The 25,944-nt window shown below is 46.6% G+C and overlaps 2 protein-coding genes across 2 annotated transcripts in view; one reads left to right on the top strand and one right to left on the bottom strand.

The window, feature by feature from the left end:
* Window positions 1-139: 139 nt before the first annotated feature.
* DCTN2 (dynactin subunit 2) lies at window positions 140-15,115 on the bottom strand. Its single transcript, XM_066369382.1, has 14 exons — window positions 14,838-15,115; window positions 13,846-13,914; window positions 5,004-5,100; window positions 4,788-4,849; window positions 4,381-4,479; window positions 3,989-4,149; window positions 3,642-3,792; window positions 2,813-2,878; window positions 2,562-2,600; window positions 2,319-2,396; window positions 2,153-2,224; window positions 1,804-1,906; window positions 1,600-1,691; window positions 140-558 (listed from the first exon to the last, which is right to left on the bottom strand). Exons 1-14 carry the CDS (start codon window positions 14,871-14,873, stop codon window positions 472-474), a joined length of 1,212 nt encoding a protein of 403 aa, XP_066225479.1. The 5' UTR covers window positions 14,874-15,115; the 3' UTR covers window positions 140-471.
* Window positions 15,116-17,266: 2,151 nt separating this feature from the next.
* Window positions 17,267-25,944, top strand: part of KIF5A (kinesin family member 5A) — a 37,654-nt gene continuing 28,976 nt past the window's right edge. Inside the window, exon 1 of the mRNA XM_066369377.1 lies at window positions 17,267-17,789. Coding sequence (XP_066225474.1) covers window positions 17,661-17,789 — 129 coding nt within the window. The 5' untranslated portion in view covers window positions 17,267-17,660. The remainder of the gene's footprint in view (window positions 17,790-25,944) is intronic.

Here is a 25,944-nt window from a genome sequence, read left to right as displayed (position 1 = left end):
CTTTGGTATGAACAGGTTACAGCTGAAATCTTGTCGTAGAGTAACTCAGACTGCCTGTTATGCTATCAATGTCTCAGTGCTGCCTCTTCCCCAGGAAACATAGCACAGGCCACACAGAGTACAACAGCATTTAATGGTCAGATACAGTTGTACAGTGTTACAATCAGCCACAGAAACTGTGCTGGAGGACAGGGCCCCATCATTCCCACTGGACAAAGCAGTATTGGACATAAGCTGGCATGCGCCTGGGCCCACGTCCTTATCTGCTGGGCCTGAGGGGAGCCAACCATCTAATATCCCCAGCTACCACTCTAGTCATCAGAGGAGGGGGGTAAACCCCACATGCAAGAAGACCCCCTTGTCTCCAGTATCAAATAGGATGAGGATGTGAGAGTTAGAATTAAGGGGAAATCCTATGTAAGCTGTTCAAAGGGGTAGGTGTTAACCCTGTTCTCCATCTCCCAAAGGGGCTCACTTGCCCAGTTTCTTCATCCGTTCATCAATGTTGGCAAAATTACCCTCAACTGTGACCAGGTTTTCACGCATGGTTGTCTGCACCTAGAAAGTAATAAAGTAATTGTGTTCTTTGTCAGGTCCAGGTGTTTACCAGGATGAGGACCTAAAGAAATTCTCTTGGGACAAAATGAAATGGAAACAAAGCTTATGGAACCCACAACAGGGAGGTTATAGCAGCAGTTTTCAAACTACACTTGGAGTATGGACATTACAACTGAACTCAGGGTCTGTCAAGCAGACAGGACTCTTAAAAGGGCCAGATAAGATTTTTTTAAAATAGGCGTTTACTGGTTCAAAATTGGAAAACTTCTCTAGAGAAAGAACATTATACTAAGTATGTTTTTTCATTTATTTTGATGGACTTGTGATGCCGGTCTCAACTTTAATGCTCCCCCAGCACTGAAAAACATGTCTCAACAGAAACCAAGGACTCATTATGTGCTGGACACTGCTAAAAGAATGAAGGAAGAAGGTGAGGCACACTGCTTAGAGTCAGAAATGATGTGGCAGAACCAGGCTGGAGCCTAGCTCCTGACCTGAAAGTCTCTATTCCTTCCAATGTATTAACTATGCTCAGGAGCACCTGGATGAGGACCTAGGGAGGATAAAGTTAAGCTGACACTACAGAGGGAAGGGTAGGTTTTTGAGGAAAATCTGATGTTTACTGAACTAACAATTCACCCCTGTTATTTAACTCAAAGGTAGGTATAATTTTCCAGAGGGTAAGACAAGTTAAGTTTGCAGGCTAGCCCTGGCCTGGCAGCTAGCTCAGTTGGTTAAAGCGTAGTTCTGAAACACCCAAGGTGCAGATCAGGGCACATACAAGAATCAACCAATGAATGTGTAAGTAAGTAGAACAACAAATCAGTTTCTCTCCTTCCCTCTCTAAAAAAATCAAAAATTAAAAAACTTAAAGTAAGTTATCAAAGGTTCTACAACCACTGAAAAACAGTGGAGACTCAAACTAAGGCCCTGCCATAAACCATGCTAGCAAAAGAACTAAGGCAGAACCCTCAGTGATAAAGTTGGAGAACCTGGACTGTGTGTGCTAAGGGATGCAGCAACCCAAAAAGGAGCAGGTACCTGGGTTAAGAGGGTGATGTTGTCTTTGAGGGAATCAGCAATCATCTGCTGTGTAGTGTCCAAGTGTGTCAGAAGCTGACCAAACTGCATGGCTACAAAATAAAGGTATGGGGGAGGTTGGAATGCAAGACAAGAGGAAAGAGAACAGAAGTTGTGTACTTTGTAATTCCTCTGAGCACCCCTGCCTGACAGCTGGCTTCCCACCTTGCTCATGCAGCTGCCTGATGGTGACAAGTCTTTGCACCAGCTCAGGAAGGGTAGAGGCGATGGGGCTCCAGCGCTGGATGGTTTCATATAGCTGGTACACCTGGAGGGACATGACAGGGCCCAGAGGGAGTGGCCCAGCTATCGGTGAAGCACACACTGACTACTTCAACAGGGTGGGACAAGGTCAGCTAGGTGGGGTGGGGCAAAGCACTGCTCTGACATTCTCAGCAGGTATGGGTTTATAAAGACAGGGACCTGACAATTCAGTGCTCTCATCCATAGGGTGACTCGGAGAACATAAAGGAGCAGGAAAGGGTATGAAGATGAGGAAAGATGTCTTCCTGACCTTGCTTTGTGTATCTGCATCCTCTACAGAAGCTTTATGCTTGGCAATCTCATTCACCTTTCCCAGGACACTCTGCAAGCACAGATTTTTAAGGTCCATAGGTAAGCGCATTCAGGGCTTCAAAGTCCTGAGCTACCTGTAATCCACTTTGTCCTCCACTTAATACCTGTAGCCGAGCCTCCACTTGGTCCAAAACAGCAAGGTCCAGGGCGCTCACCTTTGCCTGCAACAGCTCTACAGTCTCCTGGGGGAGGAGGTTGGGACAAGCTTCACGAAGGGGAAAGACTACAAAGAGGCCATATTCCACTGTGGATAATTAATATATAGCTGTAGAAACCTCAAAATCATTCTCCAACTCAATTCCAATGTCCCCTTGTAACCTGAACACTCCAGTTCCTTTTACACTTACCATAAGGCAGGCTCCCTGTAGACCTGCTGAAAGGGGATTCTGGTGGGAAAAAGGAGGAAAGAAATCAGTGGTTCTACTATCTCCAAATGATTACCGCCTTTTCCCATCCTTTGTGTTCTAGCTGGAAGCCAACTGGCTGATCTTAGAACCAAAGCCCTTTCCTGACTCCTCCCAGGATTCTGTGAAATGCTGTGGACCTGAGGCTGAGAGTACAGGATGTGGGTCAGACTAAGTATAGGAAAGCACCTGACCTGAGCATCCTGATCACAGCGTACAGTTGCTTCCAGCTCTGTCAGGCGCTTCTCAAGTTCTGCAACCTACAAGGAGAAAAGAGGTAAGATTTGCCATCCGCCTCCCTGCTGCTGTAGTGAGAGGTAAGATCTTGCTATTCTCTGCTTATCTGCTTAAATTCCTCTCCCCCCTCCCATCTACCAAGGGATGCCTTTCCAAGGAACATTTCCCAAGTCACAATCTTAACATCTCAACCGCAAGTAGATGGGTGATGGAAACATGAAGAATAAGAAGACATCAAGCCTGACCAGGTAGTGGCGCAGTGGATAAGAGCGTCAAACTGAGACACAGAGGACCCAGATTTGAAACCCCGAGATCGCTGGCTTGGGTATGGCTCATCCAGTTTGAACACAGGGTTGCTGGCTTGAGCGTGGGATCATAGACATGACCCCATGGTCACTGTCTTGAGCCCAAAGGTCGCTGGCTTGACGCCCAACGTAACTGGCTTGAGCCCAAGGTCACCGGCTTGAGCGAGGGGTCACTCACTCTGCTGTAGCCCCCCTTGGTCAAGGCACATATGAGAAAGCAATTAATGAACAACTAAGGAGCCGCAAAGAAGAACTGATGCTTCTCATCTCTGTTCCTTTCTGTCTGTCTGTCCCTATATGTCCCTCTCTCTGATTCTGTCAGAAAAAAGAAAAAAAAGAATAAGACATTCAAGAAGAATCAGAAGCATCCTCTCCCCAGAACTGATCCCTTGGAGGAAAACAGAAAAGTCTCTAGGAGGGCCATGTCTTCCTCACGTGTGTTCCCGCCCCGCTCCCCCACCCCCACTATATACATACATACTTTGGCAACTTGAGAGAACTTGTCCTGCTCAGGCCGAGAATGTAGTTCGTAAGTGACAAGGCTGCTATCTGAGGGGGGCCCACTTGTGGTCTTTGCTCCTGAACCAGCCCCTCTGCTGTTCTTTGTTGCTTCCAGCTGTAGTAGTAGGCGCCTAGGTCAAAAGATCCCGTGATAATATGACTTGAAGGATGCAGGCCAAATCAGTCAATCTTTCTCATTTTTACTTCATAGTAGTCAGCATTAAGGAACAGCTAGGTCACCTCTTCCCTTAGTAGCTCTGTTAATACCTGGAAGAATCCTTCTACACCCTCATTAGCAATGATTTCCCAACCAAGTAGGGCACCCACTTTGCCAGAGCTCCATCAGGGTCAGTAAGGTTGATTGTTGCATCCGGTCCGAGAAGCTTCTCCAGGTGGGAAGCAACCAGCTGCTGCTTCAGGGCTGCCAGCTGTTTGGCCAGCACCACAGGGGTCAGCTTCTCCTCAGTGGCTGACTCCTTCACTGTTGTCTGGTATGAAAAGTAGACAGTGAAGGGTGGCAAGAGTGGACTAAGAAAAAAAAATGGATCAAGACCTAGCTGTGATTGGGAGCCACCTACAGCACTGAATGTAGATTTCTATATATTCCTAAACTCAGGAAACTTCAGCCCCCGATCCAGGGACTTTTTTTCCTCCTGCTGGGAGGTCATCTTCTGATATATAAGTCATAGCAGAGAGGGCAGGAGAGAGTTTATAGTTACCTTGATTTTCTCAACTTCAGTTGTCAGCTCTTGTACCTCATGAAGTAGTCGCTGGTACTTTTGCTGGGGTGTCTCCTTCACTCCCAGACCCTCTCCAAGCTAGAAAGCAAGCACAGAAGATGATGGTATACCTTCTAGTATAGGAAACCCAAGAATTTATCCAAACCCCGGGGTTGAATTGTAAGTATATTTTATCAAACTCAGAATCCACAGTGCCCTAGTGAACTGAAATAGCTGGAGGCCTAGAGACTCCCCAAAGCAAACAGCAGAGGGATAAAGCAGTCTCAACTGTGTCTTGCTGGGTTCCTCAGGACCCCCAACCAGAAAGAAACTCAGAATCTAACTGTATTCCTTGATCTCCTGCTAGAGAGGATCACTTCACCATTCCCATCATACACACAACAAACCATTTCATATTCTCCAGATTCATATCCTGTCCTCTTGGTTTTTCCAATACGATCTGAGAAATCTGTCAACAAAAGATGAAATTGAGGGTCTGATCTAGGCCCAGAGCAGTCATGGTCTCAGAGGACAATAAGGGCTTCCACGAGAAATCTTTATGAGGAACCCCTTCCCAAAAGTCGGACAGGCTTCTTCCCACCCAATTTAAAGCCCAGTCTCACCAAGTCCCTTTGTCCCCACTCTTTTGTCTTTGAACTTGTCATAGGCAGCATTGGGATTGACAATGATGTGCTCCACACTTGTGCTTGTCAGTTCCTCCTGCAAGAATAAGTAGTTCAGGTCCAGGGCAGACTCATTCACATTTAGAACTTACCCACAAAATCCCCCAAATATTAGGAGACTGGTTCCTATTTCTAAGAGGAAAGAAGGGGCAGCTCCATTCAAAGCTAGGTTGAGCCAACTCAGGCTCAACCTAGGAAATGGAAGCTTCCTGCTAAATATGGAGTATCAGTTGTATAAATATTAACACCCTGATTCAACCGAGAACAGAGGTAAGCACAGCCTCCCCATTTCCCCACCCCAACCAGCTGGCCCCTCCTCCCAGTTATCTGGCACACAGCATGCTTTAAGGGAAGAAACCAACCTGACCTCTTTTAACCTCCCCCTCCCTTTCCTCGCTGTAGAGGAAGTCCATTTTCAAGCTAACCTCCATTCTTGCTGGAGGAAAAGAGGAGGGACAGCAGACAATCAAGCTACTAACTTGAAGGGTGAATATTAAGACTTTAATATGCTGCTGAAGGGAGGATGTCAGCTCTTCCATACAAAAAAGTTGGCTGGCAGAGGGCCTAACCAGCTGTTTCCAGGCTGCCATGAGGTCAAGGAATTCAGGGGATAGAGAGAAGAGGCAAGGGCTTACTGTATTATTTTTTAAGGGACAACTTAGAAGCAACAAGCAGAAGCAGTATCTGCTTGCCAAGAATACCTGTGGGCAAGGGCCATACATAAGTCGTGAAATGCAAGTAGCCCAGCACCTGTTCAGAGAACTGCAGCACCTGCCCTTTCTCCCTGACCTCTCTGCTGCCTAACGCTGAAGCTATCCCATACACAGGGGACATGGTAAAGAGAGTGAAGAGATTGTACTCTAGAAATTGAGGTAGAGAGGTTCCCTCCTTACTAGGTATCCACTGCCTGTTCAGATTCCAATAACTATACCAAGACTGGCCACTTTGGACTGCCTGTCTGTCCTTAAACTGTCAGCAATCTGACAGCTCTTACTGCATTACTGAAGGACGGAAGTAGACTCAGGAGTCCTTTTCTTTGGAGGATAACTTTTCCACCTTCTGCAAAAGACAGGCAAAGTGAGTCTCCTTTTCTTTAACTGGTTCTCAACTGTATGCACAATAGAATCACTTAAAAAATGTTTTAAAAAAAAGTAGCCTGGGCTCACCACTGTAGATTCTGATTTATTATTCTAGGGCAGGCGTCCCCAAACTACGGCCCGCGGGCCGCAACGCGGCCCCCTGAGGCCATTTATCCAGCCCCCACTGCACTTCTGGAAGGGGCACCTCTTTCATTGGTGGTCAGTGAGAGGACCACTGTATTTGGCAGCCCTCCAATGGTCTGAGGGACAGTGAACTGGCCCCCTGTGTAAAAAGTTTGGAGACCCCTGTTAGGGTATTGCTAGGGCAGCTGGCCAGTTTAAAAGCTACCCAGGTGATTCTAATATTTCTGATATGCAGCCAGGACCAATAATCTCTGCCTGTAGGTACTGGGGTAGGAGGCGGATGATGATGGAGAGACATAATGGAGAAAGAGTAGCAGAAAGAAACTCCATCCTTCATCTCTAGCCTGCTATTAGAAAAGGAATCAGTGTGAGTGGCCGCTTTAAAAATAAGGAAGGAGAGGGGGTAAGGAGAAATTAACAACTTTGATCTTTAGTTCTTCTTTGGGAAAGTGCTGGGCAGAGAGACAAGAGCTAAAAATAAAGGAAAAACAAATGGGTTCAATGTCTCATATGCAAGAGCCTAGGGGAAAAGACAACTGAGTCCCAAATTATTATCTCTTTTAATCTTCTCTGAAATGTTATGGCCTGAGCACCCACCAGCCAAATAACTATGTGGTCTCTAGCCTCTATAAGTGTCTGAGGACTCATGCTCAGGAAAGACAACCATCTGCTCTTAAGTTCACACGCAGTAATATGCCACTCCTTGTGAGTGCCCTAATCAAGGCCAATGAAGTAGAAATACATTTTTTTAAATTCTCTTAAAAAGAAGAATGAAAGACACAATCTACAGACCAAGGAAAGAAATTAATTATAGCTACCATTTGTTAACTGCGCAGATGAGAACCTACTTTCTTAATTTACTTTCTTAAAAACGGAAGAGATGGAGTAAAAAAAAAAAAAAAGGTAAAAACACAGAATGTGAGTTTCAGAGGTTCTGGACTATAATAGGGATGGACCATGCTTTCATTGATGCTGAGCATCACTATTCCTGATGCTGAGCATGTCCTGAGTCAGACGGTTGCCTGACACTGGCATCCTCGAGGAGTCTCTAGGAAGGTGTGGCCCTGGAGACTCAGGTGGGCAGCACACTTTAGTCCTCGAGTGGCACCTACTCCACCAGAGATTGGGGGGGCATGCATCAGGGGCAGTGTCATTACAGTGACTTATGAGATGGGAAATGGATGTCAGCTGGAGGTGGGGCTGAACAGATTAAAGATTTAGAGACAAAAATTAAAAACAACTGCCCATCACAGCACAGCACACCCCATTAAAAAGCAGATGAAAGGTCAGGCTTCTTACCAGCTCCTTGTGGTTTCCCCAGAGGTGAGAAAATCAAGAATTTTAAGGAAAGGGAGTGGGGAAATGGGGGTGAGGGAGGGAAAAAAAAAAAAGACAAAATTGTTATTAGCAAATTGTCACATGCACTACATGATAGTCTTCAAACACACCACACCACAGGGCCCAGGGGAGCCTAGCAAAATTTAGGGGCCAAGAAATTTCAGCTGGGGTTGTCACATACCCCAAGAGAAAGAAAAGCTTGGGTCCCTTCCTCTCTGGTGGTGAGGATGTTATGAAGCTTTGCCATTAGCAGCAATTCAGGATCATTTGAGAACTAGTAGTTAGATGTTGCAGCTAGTGGTATGGAATAGGAAAGTAGGGGAAGAGAAGGCTGAGGTGGAGGACAAGCTGTAGAAATGGGAAAACGTGAAGCAGAGGCTATGGAGAGTCTGAGGACCTCAGCTGATTGAGGGTCCATAAAGCTCAAGGGAGGTGTTTATGGTTTACGTCTTCCTATCTCCTGGTTTCTCTAGTTTTGAAGAATTAGACATTTGGATTAGAATCGGATCACAATGAGAGTGCTCATGTGGGTGGTCTGGTATGATTTTAGGTTAAGCAAAATAAAATATGTCAGGTACTGATGGTGAGTTTAGAGAAATGATGAAGCACCTAATTGCAGCCCCATGCTCATTCTCTGCTGCTAGAGGAGAGAGGGAGGCAAATCCTGGTCTCTCGTGTAGTCTGTGTTTGAATCCAAATCCATCTTGAGTGATGGGTGTCTCAACTTACAGCTCTAAGGGATCCAGAGCAATTCTGCCATGATGTGCTAGCACAAAGTACAGAGGAAACCAACAGTCACAGCTACCACTTCATTTGCAGAACATTTCTTCAACCCCGTATTCACAGAATCACAGGGGTAGGAGGGTAGACAAGGGGGAGTGTTTCAGAGGGGTCTTATTTCAATCTAGACCACAAAGATAAGAATCCTACTTTCAGGCAAGACTAGTAAAGAACTGCCAGGAAGGGAAATCCAGCTGTACATATGCCTTTCCAGGAGCTCTATAGATGGGCAGACAGAGAGTCAAGTGCTTCCTGCGCCAGAAATTTCAGCTAAATATACCTGAACCTCAACCTCTCCATTCCTGACATCAGGGTCCACCCTAGCCAAGACTCCTCTCTCAGCTCAGGGTAGAGGAGGACCCGTGTCCTGTGGTCTAGGCTGAGATGTCTCTGCAGAGTGGGTGTAAGCACTTACAGTGCACACATGCAAACACATGAGGGGAGGACACACACACTACACACTTATCCTACTTGCCCACCAAGTTAAAACCAGCTGGGAGAAACCCAAGGAGAAAGAGAAAGCCTGACCTGTGGTGGAGCAGTAGATAAAACGTCAACCTGGAACACTGTGGTCTCTGGTTTAAAACCCTAGCTTGCCTGGTCAAGGCACATAAGAGAAGCAACTACTATGAGTTGATGCTTTCTGCTCCTCCTTCTTTCTCTCTCTCAAATCAATAAATAATATTTTTTAAAAAATGCCTGACCAGGCGGTGGCACAGTGGATGGAACATCAGTCTGAGACAATGAGAACCCAGGTTCAAAACCTGAAGGTCACCGGAGTGAGCAACGGGCTCACCAGCATGAGAGTGAGGTCATCAGCTTCAGAATGGGATCATAGATGTGACCCCATGGTTGCTGGATTGAGCTCATAGGTCACTGGCTTGAAGCCCTAGGTTGCTGGCTTGAGTCCAAGGTTACTGGCTCAGCTGGAGCCACCCAGTCAAGGCACATATGAGAAAGCAATCAATGAACAACTAGGGTGCCGCAACTATGAATTGATGCTTCTCATCTCTCTCTTTTCCTGTCTGTCTGTTTCTGTCTGTCCCTTTCTACCTTAAAAAAAAAAAAAGACAATGGGTCTAAGTTCAAATCATGAAGAACAATCAGAATGGGGGAGAACAGAAAATCAAAGAAAAGGAAAAGTGGCACATTAGTCTGTAAATAGTATATACCACGTCCAGATCTGTCCTATGAGTAGGTTGGAGGAATGATGAGATTATAGGCATAATTCCTGTAACCTGGAATAGTAACAGTCACCATGGAAACTACATCTAGAAACCTTGACTAAAAATTCTAAGGGCCCTGATCCCAGGGACTAGCTTACCTGGTACATGACTCCCAGACTCCCCAGGGCTGTCTGACTAAACGGCTGTACCTCTGAGGCAAAATGTGAGATTCTAGATCAGATAGGGGAAGAGGCCACTGCTGTTCTCTGAGCCTGTTCAGGCTCTATGCCAACACTGCAGCCAGAGGGATTTTGGAACCATAATGACAAGGAGGATGGATAGTACTGTAGAATAAAACTGTCCAGGATAGACCAACATAGTGCTGACCAACCATCTTTTCTAAAGGAGAGGTACAGAAACAGAAAGACTCGTGAAAGCACAAATAATGCAGTTGTTACCTTAAAATTAGCACATAACACCCCTTTCCTATCCTATTTACCTTTCTCTAAAGGCTTAGCATAGGAGAATATTAAAATGAGCTTCTTTCCAGGCATAATCCACATACAGCTAAGTGAGGACTATCACTGTTCCCTTGTTCTCCACCCGTCTGGAATAGCTGATAAGTCATTCCTTTACTCTTAACTCCATTTCATTCTGGGAAAGGCAACCCCTTTCTAAATCTAGCCCCTAAATGCCTTATGTCCCAAAACATTCCTAGCCATCATGTTCCTATACCATCCTCCATTGGACAGTTTTATTCTGCAGACATCACAAGAAGAGACAATGATTTATGGGTCATCATTGTGCTTCTAAACCTTGATTTCTGATCTTTAAACATAAGGCCAGCAGGCCCCTTAGTGACCCAACTAGGGACTCAGAATTTAAATTAGCTATAGACAATAGCACAGTGACAGAGCATTGCATGCAAGATGGCAGATGAAAAAAACATGCAAAGAAGAAGCATCGAATGGTCTTACTTGTGCAAACTAGTGTCCAGGCAAGGTGGTGAGGAGGGAGGATGGGGGAAGCATCAGGAAAACTCAGGTAAGTTCAAGTGCGCCAACAGTCAATGAACATAAGCATACTCTATGATATCCCAAATTGTAAGGTGAACGTACTATCTGTCATTTCAGGCTGGTAGAGTGTCCAGCAGTACCTACCCTTTGGAGAACTGAAGCCTCTGCCAGGGCCCCACCAAACTAAGTCAGGTCATTTATTTCCCCTTTCATATGGCATTGAGAATATAAAATAAAGGGAAAAACCAAACCCTACTTCTTGTGCGGTTTTCTAAATATACTCCCCTTGCTCCAGCACTTCAAAAGCCTTAAGCAGAATGGCTCAGACTCAAGGCAGACTATGGATCCAAAAGGAATGGAATTCTGATTAGGTATTAGCTTTCTGGACATTTTTAAAAAAGTTCCGAACAAGCCCATCGCACCAATAAACCCAGTAGTGTCTGAAATGCAGAGAGGAAATTCTCCTAGACTGAGGAAGAAAGGGCTAGCCTGTATAGTTTTCTAGCCCATTTATTTTAGAATATTTTACTTCTTGCTAAAATCATTTTAAAGGGAAAGTAGGAAACTCAGGATCAGCCTTACCAAATTAAAACCTTTGACTACTCCCCCCATCCTCCTCACTATGGAAACTGTAAAAACTTTTTTTTCCATTGACTTTATTGGAGTGATACTGGTTAACAAAATTATATAGGTTTCAGGTGCACAATTCTACAATACATCTTCTGTACTGTATTGAGTGTTTGGACCCCCAAATGGGAACGGCAAAACTCTTATGTTTAAGTTAAACTAGCAATTACTATCTTTAAGGGATATTAGAGGATATTATTTCCTTCAACAGCCCCATTTCTTACACTGTGGAGCAAATAGAGGAAGGAGGTTAAAGGACAGGGAGGGTCAACACTCTGACTATTCCTTTAAATAAAAATCTGGAGACCCTCCCCCACAAAGGTTCAATAGGAAACTGATCATATGGGTTGTCTCCAAGGAAGGGGAGTGGTGGCAGATGGTGGTGGGAAGAGAAATTTTTGTTGAAAATAATACGGAGACTACGGCAGAAGATGCTATTGCCAGGGGTTAAAAAGGTGACTGAAAACCTCATGGTTTAGTCACAATAGATGTGCACTGGCACTTGTACTAGGTCTTTAGAGGGTAGGTGAGAAGGGGAGAAGCTGATATTGAGAATCCAGCGGCACAAAGTGTGGACCTGGAGCACTGAGGTAGCCAGTTCGAATCCTGTTTGAATCCTTGGGCTTGTCCCATCAAGGCATATACAGGAAGCAACTACTACGAGTAGATGCTTCCCGTTTCTCCCTCCTCTTTCCTCTCTCTCTCCCCTCTCTCCAAAAGTCAATAAATAAAATCTAAAAAAAAAGAGAATCCAGACCTCATGGACATGAGGTTTATGGATTAAGTACCAGCCACTGCTCCTCAAGTTGCACATTTACCTCAGTATTAAGAGCAATGGCAGAACAATTACTCAGCTGACTTCCCGAAAGCTGCCTTCCTAAGGCCCACAGGGACAGGGGCCAGAGACATTAGCTGACATTAAGAAACATCTCAGTACCCCTCCCCCCATCTCAGCCAAGGTTCCCATAGCAGCTGAAGGTCTCCTCACCCCACTCACTCCTCCCTAGTGACAGTCATTTAGCAGAGCTTTAAATGATGGGGTATTCACCATACAGATCCTATACACGTCTATACCGGCACCCTAGGCAATATGCCATCCTCTCCCCATCAGATGCTACTAAAATACACTGCTCAGGCTCAGCAGGGAGAAACAGTCAGGGCTACACATTCAGGTTCTTCCATGCTGGAATGGATGTCATCTTCTTTTTATTAAGATATCCCATTACCTTCAAAAGGAAAATTACAATGTAGGTTTTGGTTTGGAGAGGGAACTGCTGTGATACTACCTGTCTGTATCATATTCAGTGACAAAGGGACAAAGTTTCATTCATTATCTCACCATGAAGGCTTGATGTTTTACAGGCAGAGGCCTTGGACAGAGTTGAGCAGTATCTGACTGTGGCAGCAGAGTGAAGTTTTCAGCATATATACTCCTGCCCTGTGATATCAGAGACAGCTTCCTAATAGGAAACCTCTTGGGAGTGACAGATATACACCTAGGTGCTTGAGCAATGACAACATCTGCATTAAGCAATGATACTCAGGCTTAGTGGACAGACTGACATGCCAGCAAGTACAGAAGCCACAAGGAACATACCACTGAGAGAGGAGGCAGGGAAGGTGTTCCCCACAAAGTACGAACCACTTCCACATGGGCGAAATCAAATAAGGAATAAGTGAGTATACCAAGCCATACATTATAAGCCAGCAACCAGCATTCTCCAGAACTAACCAGCCCCACAGACATAGCCACAGACTTACAGACACATACTGAGCCTGTTCCCGCTGACTCTTGGTCACAACTTTATCTCACACCATCCATGTAACCCTAGCCCAGGTCTCTTTGGAAATAACAAAACCTAAAACACATCCGGTAAGACAGTTTTGTTCCCCTTGGCACTTAACATACAGAATTTTTTATTTCCATGCACTCAATTTTGTTTTTCTTCTGGTTCCTGTATGTATCCTAACTCCGTATCAGTATGGGGGATCCTTGAGGGCAGTGCATTTTTTCCTCTGCACTACACAAAAAAATATCAATACAGAACAAGCAAATTCAATAAACAATGCTAAGTGGCTCCAGTCATTAAAATGTGTCCAGAGCTAATTCCTTCCTCCTCAGAGTTCTTGGATTTGAAAGCGCTACCAAGGGCTTCTCTTCTGCTGATATCAAAGATTTACGTTCTTCCTCAAATTTGTTTTGCTCTAACCAGGTCCCTTATCTTTCTAAAGTCTCCAAATAATTTTCTTACTCTTTGCCCAACAGATAGTCATATTAAAGAGTATTATTCTATACTTCAAAGTCTAGCTCTTTGCAGGATACCAATGAACATGTATTAACCGCAAGCAGTTTGTAAAAGCTCAGGCTTCATGATTCATTACATGGACTAGCACCCAGGGGACTAAGGAGTCACTAGCCTCTCACCTAACTGTTTTGAGATATTTCAATTTTATTTCAAAGGACAAGAATCAGGTCTTGTTAGTTGGCCCACCAAGGCCTTGCAACCTACACACCACCCAGGCTGGGTTGGCATACCCGCTTATTGCTGTGGCTCCCCAGAAAAGAGAAAGGGCCTACCTGGGGGAGAGAGGTCAGAATCTAGAGGGGTCCTGAGGCAGCACATAGTCTTACCGCATCGAACTCAGCTTGGTCATCCTCAGGTAGGTCGCTGGTTTCATAAACATCTGGCTCGTTCCTAGCCTGCAGGTAGAAGCAGTGACCACCCAACCTGATTACCCAGCATCCACCAACATCCCTGACCCTATTTCATTTGAACAAGTTAACAGAGAAGGCAGGCTGTGATGCCAGGATTCTGTCCCTTCTCTTCCACCAGCCCAGTTAACTGCACATCAGTTCCCTTGTCTTAGAGGAATAGGGATGCTGGTGAAGACAACTGGGACTTGGTGGTAAAGGTGTTTAAGTGATGACAAAGATGTTACGAATTTGAAGGGGAAGGGGTTCCCAGCAATCATTATATCAGAAGTAGGAAAAGGGATATCCTCAAGTTAGGTACCATACACCACTATCCTGGCACAAGGGTTGAGAGTGACTCAGGACCTTAGTAGCCAAGGTCCTGTAACCCAGCACCCACTCCAAGAATGCAGGCAGGGCAGCACAAAAGAGGGTACATGCTGGCCTGTACAAGGTAGGGTGGGAGGAGGGTTCCATGCATGGGGCACTCCCCAGAGGACAGAGTTCTCCATCCAGCACACGCAGGTTATGCCATGGTAATCTCTTCCTTGGCAGGACGGCCATCACTAAGTGGCCTGGTATGTGTGTCTGCGGTGGTGATGGGGGGCTTATGGGAAGATTTGGGGAGACACGGGTGGTGTTGACACGGATGGCAGAAACACTTGGACACAAGCGGTAAGGGCCCGGAGACGATTTCTGGGCCGAGAAACCGGCGACTGCCGGAAGAGGAGCCTCGTAGGGCGTCCCAAGGCCCGGCCCAGTCGGATCAGAGGAGCCCAGAAGATGCTGCAACCCGTCCAGGAGCGAGTGGCAGGAGCCCTGGGGACGGAGGAGGGGCTGCAGGCGGGAGGGGTCACAAGCTGGTGCCTGTTAGGGGTCTTTAAGAGGTCGGGGGCGCGGTCCTGGGGAGCCGAGGCCGGCCCTGTACTCACAATGCCGGGAAGGTCGGCGTACTTAGGGTCCGCCATGGCGGCGGCGAAGCGGGGTTGGGGGACTGGGGCCTCGGCGGAGCCGGGGCCAGTGTTCGGGTACAGGAGAGGTTGGGTCCGGGTCCGGGATTAAAGCGGCAGCAAAGGAAACGGCGGAGGTGGTGGAAAAGCAGGAAGTCTCGCGACAGCAGTAGCACAGAAGTAGGATAAAGCAAAGTCGCGAGAACAGCGTGCTACCACACCTCTGTAGAGGCAGGGGTTGTCGAGAACGAGGCCAGGGAATGGTGTAATGGCGGGGGGGAGGGGACGCTGACTAGGATTGTGGGATATGTAGTCTTGGCGGAGCGAGGCTTGGGCGGAGGTCAGCATTAACGCGCCTTGGGAGTTATTTAATTCAACCTATTTTCTTTAGTTTTTACATCAAGTCTGTGAAAGAGCTTTTATAATTCATGTTTTTCTGATAAATAAATCTGGACTCCCATAAATTAAATGACTAGATAAAAATAACACAAGTAGGCATGCCGTGAAACCACCAGGACTCCAAAAACAACAATAACAAGTAAACTTTAATAAAGGCTTAGTCTTGTTAGGAATGAAAAAGTTAAGTAATCTCAATTTAGGGCTGTTATAAAAAACAGGACATCTATTTGAATTTCAAATAAAAAACTAATAGGATTTTTTAGTATAAGTATGTCCAATACTATATTTGGGCCACAAAAGCACAAAAAATTTAGTTTTTTTTTTATCTGAAATTCAAATTTAACTGGTTATCTTGTTTTTGTCTTCAAATCTGGCTATCCTATTTCAAGTTCATAAATAGGTAAATGAGGGCTCTATGAACACCCTCTGTGCTCTTAGCCACTTCACTGTTTTCCCAACTTTTGAATTTGACAGTTTAATAAAATTAAAACAATAACAAAGTTTTGCTAGAATAGATATAGTATTGCTATCTATTTATTTTGCCAAGTACTTTAAAAAAAAAGAAAACCTACTCTTTACTATTACCATCATTTCATAGCAGAAATGTAGGAAGAACATACACTCAGAATAAAAGACAGTTCCTTGAAACTTAATAATTCTGCCTTATAAAAAATGGCACTGTGGTTTTTTTGCTCTTCCATAAACTTTTGTCTCTGACCAATGAACCTCCATCGACTAGAATTTTGAAACTCCTTCACTTAAGGATACCACCCTGGCAGGATGCTGCAAAACTTAGAAATAGCAACAAAGTGACTTGGAAAGATGCCTATTTTCCTGAGCTTGGAAGTCATTGTCATTCTATGCATACTACCTTGGCTCCTCCCCAAGCCTCGATTCCTCTTTCTTCATAGTCCTATTGCCTTCCCATCCAGTTTCTTATGCTGGACACTTTTCCTTCCGTTTCCTAAGATTCAAGGTGGTACAGGCCCAATTTAGTTGAGTTCTGAATGGTTAGGTCTTGTCTAGCCAGACCATAATTCTTTCCCCTTGCCTCATAGTGTCTAAGTGACCTTAGACAATTGCTAGGCAAAACCTCCATCCCCTCCTCCCTTCTTCCATCACCCTGCTCCTCCCCTTGGCCTAGAGCCTCAACTCCTCCAGTCTAACTCTGTTGGCTAGCAGAGACCTAGCCAACAATCAATTGGCTAGCTTCTAGATGGTTCTGCCCAAAGGCTGCAGCAGAAGTCTGAGCTAAGGGCTGGAAGGACAAGGAATCTCTTGACTTTTCTTTTTTCTTTTTTCTTTTTGCCAGGGATGGAGGAGAAACAGAGAAGAAAGTCTTGAGAAAGAGGCTGGGGTGTTAGGACTCTGTCCATTGGTAACTGGGACAAGAAACACACATAGGTGCTTAAACCTGCCTAAAACCCAAATGTGGATGTCTGTCCTGGAAGTCCTCTCTTAAGGTCCCTCCAGCCTTACCCACTTCATCACCACCCTTCCTTCATTGCTTACTGACTTACTTCCTCTTGCTGCCCACTGTTTATCCCAGGCCCAATCCATGAGGCAAAAATGAAAATCTTATCTGCTTTTCAATTATGATAGCGCAGAATAGGAGTTTGTTCTCCTTCAGGACTTGGCACGTGTGTTGGGGACATAGCAGAATGAACTCTGGATATAGAGGGGAAGGGAATAGCCAAACCTCTTGTGATACTCCTCTCTGAAATAATGGGCCCAGCCAGCCACCTCCATAGGGGTATATAGGCAGTTGCCCTTGAAGGTTGAGTGAATTGGGAATCTGTGCCAGGGGTGTGTGGAAAGGGAATGAGAACTACGCTCCCAATTTGGAAAGAGGATTGTGTAGGGAGTGGAGGATGCCTAAAGGATTCTCTCCTCTAGACAAGCTACAGGCCCGCCGCACACCCCTTATTCATTTCAGAGAGGTGGAGTCTGAGGGTAGAACCGACAGGTCGAGGATGTCGGGGGTGGGATGCAGTGAGTGACTTGAATAGGGAAGGGGTGAAGACAAGGTTATCTAAGAGTTGGGGATGGGAAGAAGAGGCCTGAAGGGACGGAGAGTGCCACCACTCGGTGGTGGACGTCGAGCGGCAGGCCCCCCGCGAGGGAAGCCCCGCCCAGGCCCGCAGAGCAGCGCTGCAGCGCGAGGGGCGGAGAGGCAGAGCGCCGGGAGAGGACCAGACGCCTTGGTCGTCCGCAACCCGCTGCCGCAGAAGAGAGGAAGTGAGCCCTGACCCTGCTCCTCAGCCTGCACCCGGGCGTCCCCAGAGCTTGGTCGGCCCCGGAGACCGAGCACCTGTCCTCCGCCTCGGCCTCCACTGAGCTCCCGCCTTCGAAGCACGCACCACTTCTGCCGCCTAAGAAGCGCCCCAGCCCCACGCCGCTACCACCATGACGGAGGCCAACAACGAATGCAGCATCAAGGTGCTCTGCCGATTTCGGCCCCTGAATCAGGCCGAGATTCTGCGGGGAGACAAGTTCATCCCCATTTTCCAAGGGGACGACAGCGTCGTTATTGGGGTGAGTGCCGCTCTGGAAGGGAATTTCGGGGAGGGGACAGGAGGCTGCATCTTACCCTTCGCTGAGCCTAAGCCCCTTGCCCATCACTATTCGCTCCCTCCCCACCGTTTATCCTCCATCCTTTTCACCGCAGCCCCACCTCTCCCTTGCACCAGGATGGCTGGGTGTGGCCTGGCCAGGCCCGCGGCCGAGCCTCCGCAGAGTGGGAGGGGGCTACTTTCCCTCGATAAGGTCACCTAACTCCCTTTTGCAGCGTCCCCACCCCTTATAGCCAGTCCAGTGGTTTTGATGTTTTCTCCCTCTCCTAGAGAAAGCACATCTTCCCTTTGTTATTGGCTCAGATCTCCACCCCCACCTCCAAGGAAGGGAGGGGGAATACTAGTGAAAAGTGAAAAGGCTAGATCTGAGGTGGACGGTCCAGGGTCTCTGCGGAGATGCAAAAGAGAATGGGCTCCAGGACCAAGCCCTTCATCATCCCCTGAAATAGTTGCAGCCTGGACTTGGAGGGAGGACACAGGTCTGATGAAGGGTTTTCTGAGAAATGAATACATCGAAGCCACACCTAGTTTTGGTGGTGGTGGTGGTGAGGAGCCTCTGGGATCCTAAGGAAATGTCTGCCTTTCCCTCCAGGAAGAGTATTTCAAACCTGCCCAACTCCCTCTAACAAAAATAACCAGACCTTGAGATCCTAATTATTTAATAAGAAGTAGCAAGCCACCTCTACTTCATCATGACAACCCCTGCCTATGGAGGAGATCTTATGAAGGAGAACTAATATTTACTGTGTGCTTGTTACTCTACACAGATTATTTAATCTTCAAAACAACACTGAAGTAGGTATTAATATTTCCATTTTACAGATGAGGAAATTGAGGCCCAAAGAAGTTGAATGACTTTCTCAAGGTCACACTATGAATTCATGGATGTGAATCTATATCTTTGATTCCAAAGCTTTTGTCTTTTCCTCTATGTCGTATTGCCTCCACCAATTTCTGTTCTGGTCCTTTATCTGTGATGACCCAAAGGGAATTCCTAAGGAACTCCTCAGCCACCTGTCCTTCCCTAGGTTGGTAGGGATTGTCAAGCTAAGGGGTGAAAGGATTGGGGTGGAGTCCAGTAGGACTTGAGGGGTGCTGAGCCAGGAAACCAGCCAGTTTGAGAAGGGAGGGACACATATAAGGACAGTCCTCAAGGTCAGGAGCACTTCTTACATATCTTTTATCCACAGTGCTTCACACAAGGCATGCTTGTTAAAGAAATGAAGGAAAGAAGGGGAGGGAGCCTGGGCCTTCTGAATCAGTGAGAATGTGACTTTGATAAACATGCCTTAGGAAGAGACCTTGCTTATATGTCCTGTTCCCAGGGGCCTCAGCCTGTCTCCACTCTGATCTTTCTCTCCCACATTGTGAACTCAAGTGGATGCTGGTGCCATGTGTGTGTGCTTATGAATGTGTATGTTTGCCACATTGAGAGGGCCCTGCCTCTTTCTGTTCCAGGGACCTTCCACCTTGCAGTCTGATCAGTGGATCAGCCCTGGGAGACTCCTCTCTGAGTAGTTCAGATAGCAGCCATAGCTACAAGAATTGGAACTTGAGGCCCGTCTCAGATATAAAGGCTGAGAGCAGGAGGGAGGTGGGTATGGGGGGGGTGCAAATACACAAAAGGTTTCTACTTTTGAGCCTAGCTTCCTTTGCTGCAGGTTTTTCAGGTAAGTCTAAACCAACTCCTCTAGGCTCTCTGGGCTGTTCATCCTGGCTTGGTGAGCATCAGGTATGTGGTGATGTTTGGAGGAGCTGTGATATGATTCTGTCCAATTCATGCAGATAAACAGGAGAGACATAGTGGAAGGTGGGGTAGGAGGAGAGATGAAAAGAGGCCCAGGGCCCGCTGCCAGGTCAGATTCTATCTCAACTCCAAAGCTGGTCCTTCCTTGTCAGTTTTGCCTGATATTTGTAGGGCTGTACCTTCGTCTTGCTCTGTATCTTCCCTTGCCCTAGTCCTTCTTGTCAATCTCTCACTGCAAGGTACATGCTTATGAGAAGGGGCCAGTTTGTCTCAGGCAGCATCCTTGGAGCTTGTCTTCCCAGTCTTACTATTCATTTGTCATTCAGGGGGATGAGGGTGACAGGAGAAGTGATTTTTGAGGAGACCCTTGAGAGTCCCAACAAGGGAAGGAAATATCCTACCCCCTTTCCTCTTTCCTCCTATAGCTCTCTTTGGGGCCCAGTGTGTGGGAAACTCTCTGAGGAATTACTGAAGAAAGCTGCTTCAAGATGTCTGGGAAGGTCAGGGAAGAGGGGAGAGTGAAAGCAAGAGTGATCTCTCCACACCCAGCCCCTGCTCCTTTCTCTTAACGGCTCTCTTCTCTGCCTCTGCGGCACTGCAGCTAGTTCTGGGCTTCAGACTCCCTAATTTTCGGGGGCATTTTCTGCTTGGCAAGGGTAGGAGAATAAGCTGGAGGGATAGCTCTGTGAGCCTTATCCCTCCTTCACTCTCCAGACTTGTCCCAAGAATCTGGGGGGTGGGACTGAGCCAAAGTTAATAGCCTGAGTCATAGTAGAAGGGTGTCTGGGACGCTGTCCGTGTGTGCTGTGTACCTTGTTTTGCTCTTTGTGTCACTCAGAGTACAGTGTGACTTTTTCATCAGACCCATTTAAGTGTCTCTCCCTCTTTGGGCTCGGTGGTCAGTGTCCTGGGGCCTGCTGTGCTGCTACATCTATACCAGATGTGGGAAGGGTGACAGTAAAGAAACACATACTTTCTCTCCTCTCTCTTTCCTTCCCTCTCTTCCTCCTTCCCTTCATTTTTCATTCAAGTATTCACTACAGTTTACTTCCCTCAGGTCTCCCAGTGGTTAAGAAGGTTCTTAAGGAGTCAAAAACCCAGAACCATCAAGTACCTCATTTGGAAAAGCTAGGTTGGGACTTACAGGATTATTGGAGCGAAGTCAGTATTGTTTGGGGGTACCCAGGATTCCTTTGATATCTGAAAATGGGGAGAGGCAGATCTCCCTTTAGCTTTGGAGGTGTTCACTGTGGCCAGTGTCTCTCAAGCATTGCTGTGGCAACAATCCCCAGGGGTGTCACCATGGAAATCAAGCCTGGTGCTGGAAAGTTTAGCACTTCACTGAGGGTTGAAAGGTTGGTCATCTTTGGACCCTGATGGTAGGCCCTCCCATTAGCTTTAGTTAATACATATAATGGAAAATGATGTAAAGGTGCCTGGAGACACAAATGGACAAGGAGACAACAAGGAGGCTTGGAGTGAGGTGAAAGGAAAATAGAAAATCCTGGGCTTCGAGACTGAAGGGAGGCTCTCTAGGGAAGGCTGTGAAGAGCACTTAAACTGTTGGCAGTGGGAAAGAGAGTGGGTCTCAGGGCACTCCTCCAAGGAGGAAGGTCTCCCTGAGTGTTTCTGATTTATCAAGTTCTCTGGTCTCTGGTCTCATGGGGTCTTGGATTACCTGAAGGTAAAGATGGTGAGGGAGGTTCCTTGGAGAGGATGGGTGGGAGAATTGCATACTTCTGAAAATATGGTTGAATTGGAAAAAGGGAATGACAAAGAGCTTTAGTTCTGTCCGTAAACATTAGAAGAAATGTCCAAATTGGGGGGGGGGGGGAGAAACAGGAGGGAGAGGAAGGAAAAGCCATGATAAGGATTTGATGCAGTGTTGGCACTTCAGTTCTTGGATTACTTTGGCAATAAGAGTCTTGAATCCTATTGCTTGGATTTGAAACTGTACTCTACCATGTCTCAGCTGTGTGACTATTGGCAAGCTACCTTACCTCTCTGAACTTGAGTTTCTGTATTTATAAAATGGAATAATAGGCCCTGGCCGGTTGGCTCAGTGGTAGAGCGTCGGCCTGGCGTGCGGAAGTCCCGGGTTCGATTCCCAGCCAGGGCACACAGGAGAGGCGCCCATCTGCTTCTCCACCCCTCCCTCTCTCCTTCCTCTCTGTCTCTCTCTCTCTTCCCCTCCCGCAGCCAAGGCTCCATTGGAGCAAAGTTGGCCCGTGCGCTGAGGATGGCTCTGTAGCCTCTGCCTCAGGCGCTAGAATGGCTCTGGTCACGACAGAGCGACGCCCCAGAGGGGCAGAGCATCGCCCCCTGGTGGGCATGCCAGGTGGATCCCGGTCGGGCGCATGCGGGAGTCTGACTGCCTCCCCGTTTCCAGCTTCAGAAAAGTACAAAAAAAAAAAAAAAAAAAAGGAATAATAATAATAATACCTACCTCCTAGGATTGTTGTGAGCATTAAATAAAGTAATGCATATAAGCTGTTTAGCACAGTGACAGGCACATAATAAACTCCCAGTAAGTTAGTGTTATTATTATTTTATATATGCCATCTCTCCACAATCTCTAGCCTTTGACACAATTAGGAAGTGGTTAACATTTTCCCCTCTTACTGATTGTTTCATCCAAACATCCAAATCCATAGTATCTTCTTACTCTTTTCCTCCATCATTATGTGTTCAAGTATTTATGAAGACCATCCTATGGGCCAAGGATTGTATTTGATGGAATTAAGGACACCAGCTTTTTTTTTTCTTAAGTGAGAAGCAGGGAGGCACAGAAACACTCCCACATGTGACTTGACTGGGATCCACCCGGAAAACCCACTAGGGGACAATGCTCTGCCATCTGGGGCCCTTGCTCTGTTGCTCTGCAACCAAGCTGTTTTAGCGCCTGAATTGAGGTCATGGAGCCATCCTCAGCACCCAGGGCCAACTTGCTCCAACCAAGTCATGGCTGTGGGAGAGGAAGAGAGAGTAAAAGAGAGAAGGGAGGCCTGACCTGTGGGGGCACAGTGATAAAGCATCAACCTGGAACTCTGAGGTTGCTCATTTGAAACTCTGGGTTTACTCAGTCAAAGCACATATGGGAGTTGATGCTTTCTGCTCCTTTCCCCCTTTTCTCTCCTTCCTGCTCTTTCTCTCTCTTCTCTCTAAAATGAATAAAGTCTTAAAAAATTTAAAAAATTAAAAAGAAAGAGAAGGGAGAGTGGGAGGGATGGAGAAGCAGATGGTCACTTCTCCTGTGTGCCCTGACCTGGAATTGAACCCAGGACACCCACATGCTGAGCCAACACCCTACTGCTGAGCCAACTGGCCAGGGCCAGAATCCTAGTTTTCAAAAAACTCTTGATCTACATCAGTGGTAGTCAACCTGGTACCTACCGCCCACTAGTGGGCGTTCCAGCTTTCATGGTGGGTGGTAGCGGAGCAACCAAAGTATAAATAAAAAGATAGATTTAACTATAGTAAGTTGTTTTGCTTTAACTTGCTATAACTCTGCTTTATAAATTTTATAAAGTAAAGTTACTTCCCTACTTTATAAATCACCATTACTGTGGAATTGGTGGGCAGTTAGAAAATTTTACTACTAACAGAGATATAAAAGTGGTGGTAAGTATAAAAAGGTTGACTACCCCTGATCTACATGGTGGTCCAGGCTTCAGGGTGGCCTGGGCAGAGGCCTGGGAGGGGGCATCAGAAATGGCTTTTGTTAAATGTATATATACTCCCCAAAATTATGACAAGAAACCCCTACAACATACTACAGTCTGACTCAGATTAATTGGGTGTCAGTTACTTTAAGAGATGTTAATAGGCCCTGGCTGGTGGCTCAGTGGATAGAGCGTCAGCCTGGCATATGGACGTCCCAGGTTGATTCCTGGTCAGGGCACATGGGAGAAACAAACATCTGCTTCTCTCTCCCTCCTCTCCCCTTTCTCTCTCTCTTTTCCTCCACAGTCAGTGGCTCGGTTGGTTCAAATGTGGCTCTGGGCACTGAGGATAGCTCCATTGGTCTGAGTGTGTGGCAGCCTCAAGTGCTAATAATAGCTCGGTATTGGAGCATTGGCCTCAGACAGGGGTTGCTGGGTGGATCCTGGTTGGGGCGCATGCAAGAGTCTTCTTCACTGTCTCCCCTCCTATTACCTAAAAAAAAAAAAGATGTAAATAATGATGATGTGAGTAGTCTAAAAGAAGAAAAAGTAGAAAACCACTGGTCTAGTTATTCTATCTCCTTTTTTTTTTTTTTTTTAGCAAGAGAGAGAGAAAGAGAGACAGAGCAAGAGAGGTACAGACAGGGACACAGACAAAAATAGAGAGAGATGAGATGCATCAACTCATAGTAGTGGTTCCTTAGTTGCTTGCTCATTGGTAGCTTTCTCATAGGTGCCTTGACAGGAGATGGGGAGTGGGGGAGTGGCTCCAGCTAAGCCAGTGACCCCTTGCTCAAGCCAGTGACTTTGGGCTTTAAGCCAGCGACCTTTGGGATCAAGCCAGTGACCATGGGGTCATGTCTATGATCCCACACTCAAGCCAGCGATCCCACACTCAAGCTGGTGAGCCTGTGCCCTAGCCGGCTAAGCCCATGCTCAAGCCAGAGACCTCCAGGTTTCGAACCTGGGCCCCTGCATCCCAGTCCAGTGCTCTATCCACTGCACCACTGCCTGGTCAGGCAGAAATAAAAATCTTAAGATAAAGAAATGAAGAGCTGGACTTGGAATTTAAAGGCCCAGCTAAGAGTAGGGAAGTGATAACAGGCCTTTCCAAAACCCTGAAATTATAATCTGTGGCTTTCCATGCTCATGAGATTACTAAATACAACCATTTCTAGCTCTTGACTATCTTTTACCCTCACAGTACTGACAGTGCCATCCTTCCTCCCTCTCTGGTCTCTTCCTTTTTCCTAGGCGTTCTTCAGGCAATAAACAAACACCTTCAGCACTTGGAGAGCGCCCTCCATTTTAATGCATCCACAGTACCCTTTGGAATCCCTTTAAGTGGAAGTGTTAGAGGGAATATGAGAATGAGTGTGTGTTTGTGTTTGTGTGTGTGTGTGTTGGTGCCCATGTTCCCGGAAGAGAAGAAGGGAGGGGCAAGGTTGGCTTGAGAGTTATATTTAATTCCCTTTGGCTATGTGCCTGGCTTCAGGAGCATGGATAGACACCACTGATGGAGAAGAGATGTGAGTCATTGGTCTGAGATAGACCAATGTTTGTTTCTGTTTCTTGGTCAATGGATGGGAGAAACACTGAGTTATATTACAGTTCTAGAATCAAGTTTCAATTAAATAAAAAGAAAAGAGATATTACTACTGAGTAGGAGAGGCATCAATGCACTTTATTTTTTGATTTTTCAATTTTTTTTTTTTTTCTGAAGCTGGGAACGGGGAGAGACAGTCAGACAGACTCCCGCATGCGCCCGACCGGGATCCACCCGGCACGCCCACCAGGGGCGATGCTCTGCTCACCAGGGGGCGATGCTCTGCCCCTCCGGGGCGTCGCTCTGTTGCGACCAGAGCCACTCTAGCGCCTGGGGCAGAGGCCAAGGAGCCATCCCCAGCGCCGGGGCCATCTTTGCTCCAATGGAGCCTCGGCTTGCGGGAGCGGAAGAGAGAGAAAGAGAGGAAGGAGAGGGGGAGGGGTGGAGAAGCAGATGGGCGCTTCTCCTGTGTGCCCTGGCCGGGAATCGAACCCGGGACTTCCGCACGCCAGGCCAACGCTCTACCACTGAGCCAACTGGCCAGGGCCTGATTTTTCAATTTTTTAAATTTTACTTAGAAAATAAAATTTAATAGGATGAGTCAATGCCACTTTAAATCTGTTTATTGTAACTATCATTTTAAAAAATATTTTATTGATTGATTTCAAAGAGAGGAGAGAGAGAGAGAGAAAAGGGGGGAGGAGCAGGAAGCATCAATTTGTAGTAGTTGCTTCTCAAATGTGCCTTGATCAGGCAAGCTGGGGTTTCAAAACAGTGACCTCAGCATTCCAGGTTGATGCTCCATCCACTGCACCACCACAGGACAGGCTATAACACCATGATTTTATTCCATGTATGTAATAAGGATTTTATTCTTTAAAGATTCGAGCTGCGACTCGGTCCATATTTTTGTTCGAGATCTGAGCAAAATTCCGAGATATGAGTCGTGATTTGGGAAGCTGCCGCAGTTTTAGTTTTGTTTAAAGTAAAGAAAATGCAGCTGACCAGGCGGTGGCGCAGTGGATAGAGCGTCGGACTTGGATGCGGAGGACCCAGGTTCAAGACCCCGAGGTCGCCAGCTTGAGCACGGGCTCATCTGGCTTGATAAAAAAAAAAAGCTCACTAGCTTGGACCCAAGGTCGCTGGCTTGAGCAAGGGGTTA

Source organism: Saccopteryx leptura, chromosome 2, assembly GCF_036850995.1.
Source record: "Saccopteryx leptura isolate mSacLep1 chromosome 2, mSacLep1_pri_phased_curated, whole genome shotgun sequence".
NCBI lineage: Eukaryota > Metazoa > Chordata > Mammalia > Chiroptera > Emballonuridae > Saccopteryx > Saccopteryx leptura.
Note: the sequence above shows the minus strand (reverse complement) of the source record. Positions and strands in the feature narration are given on the sequence as shown.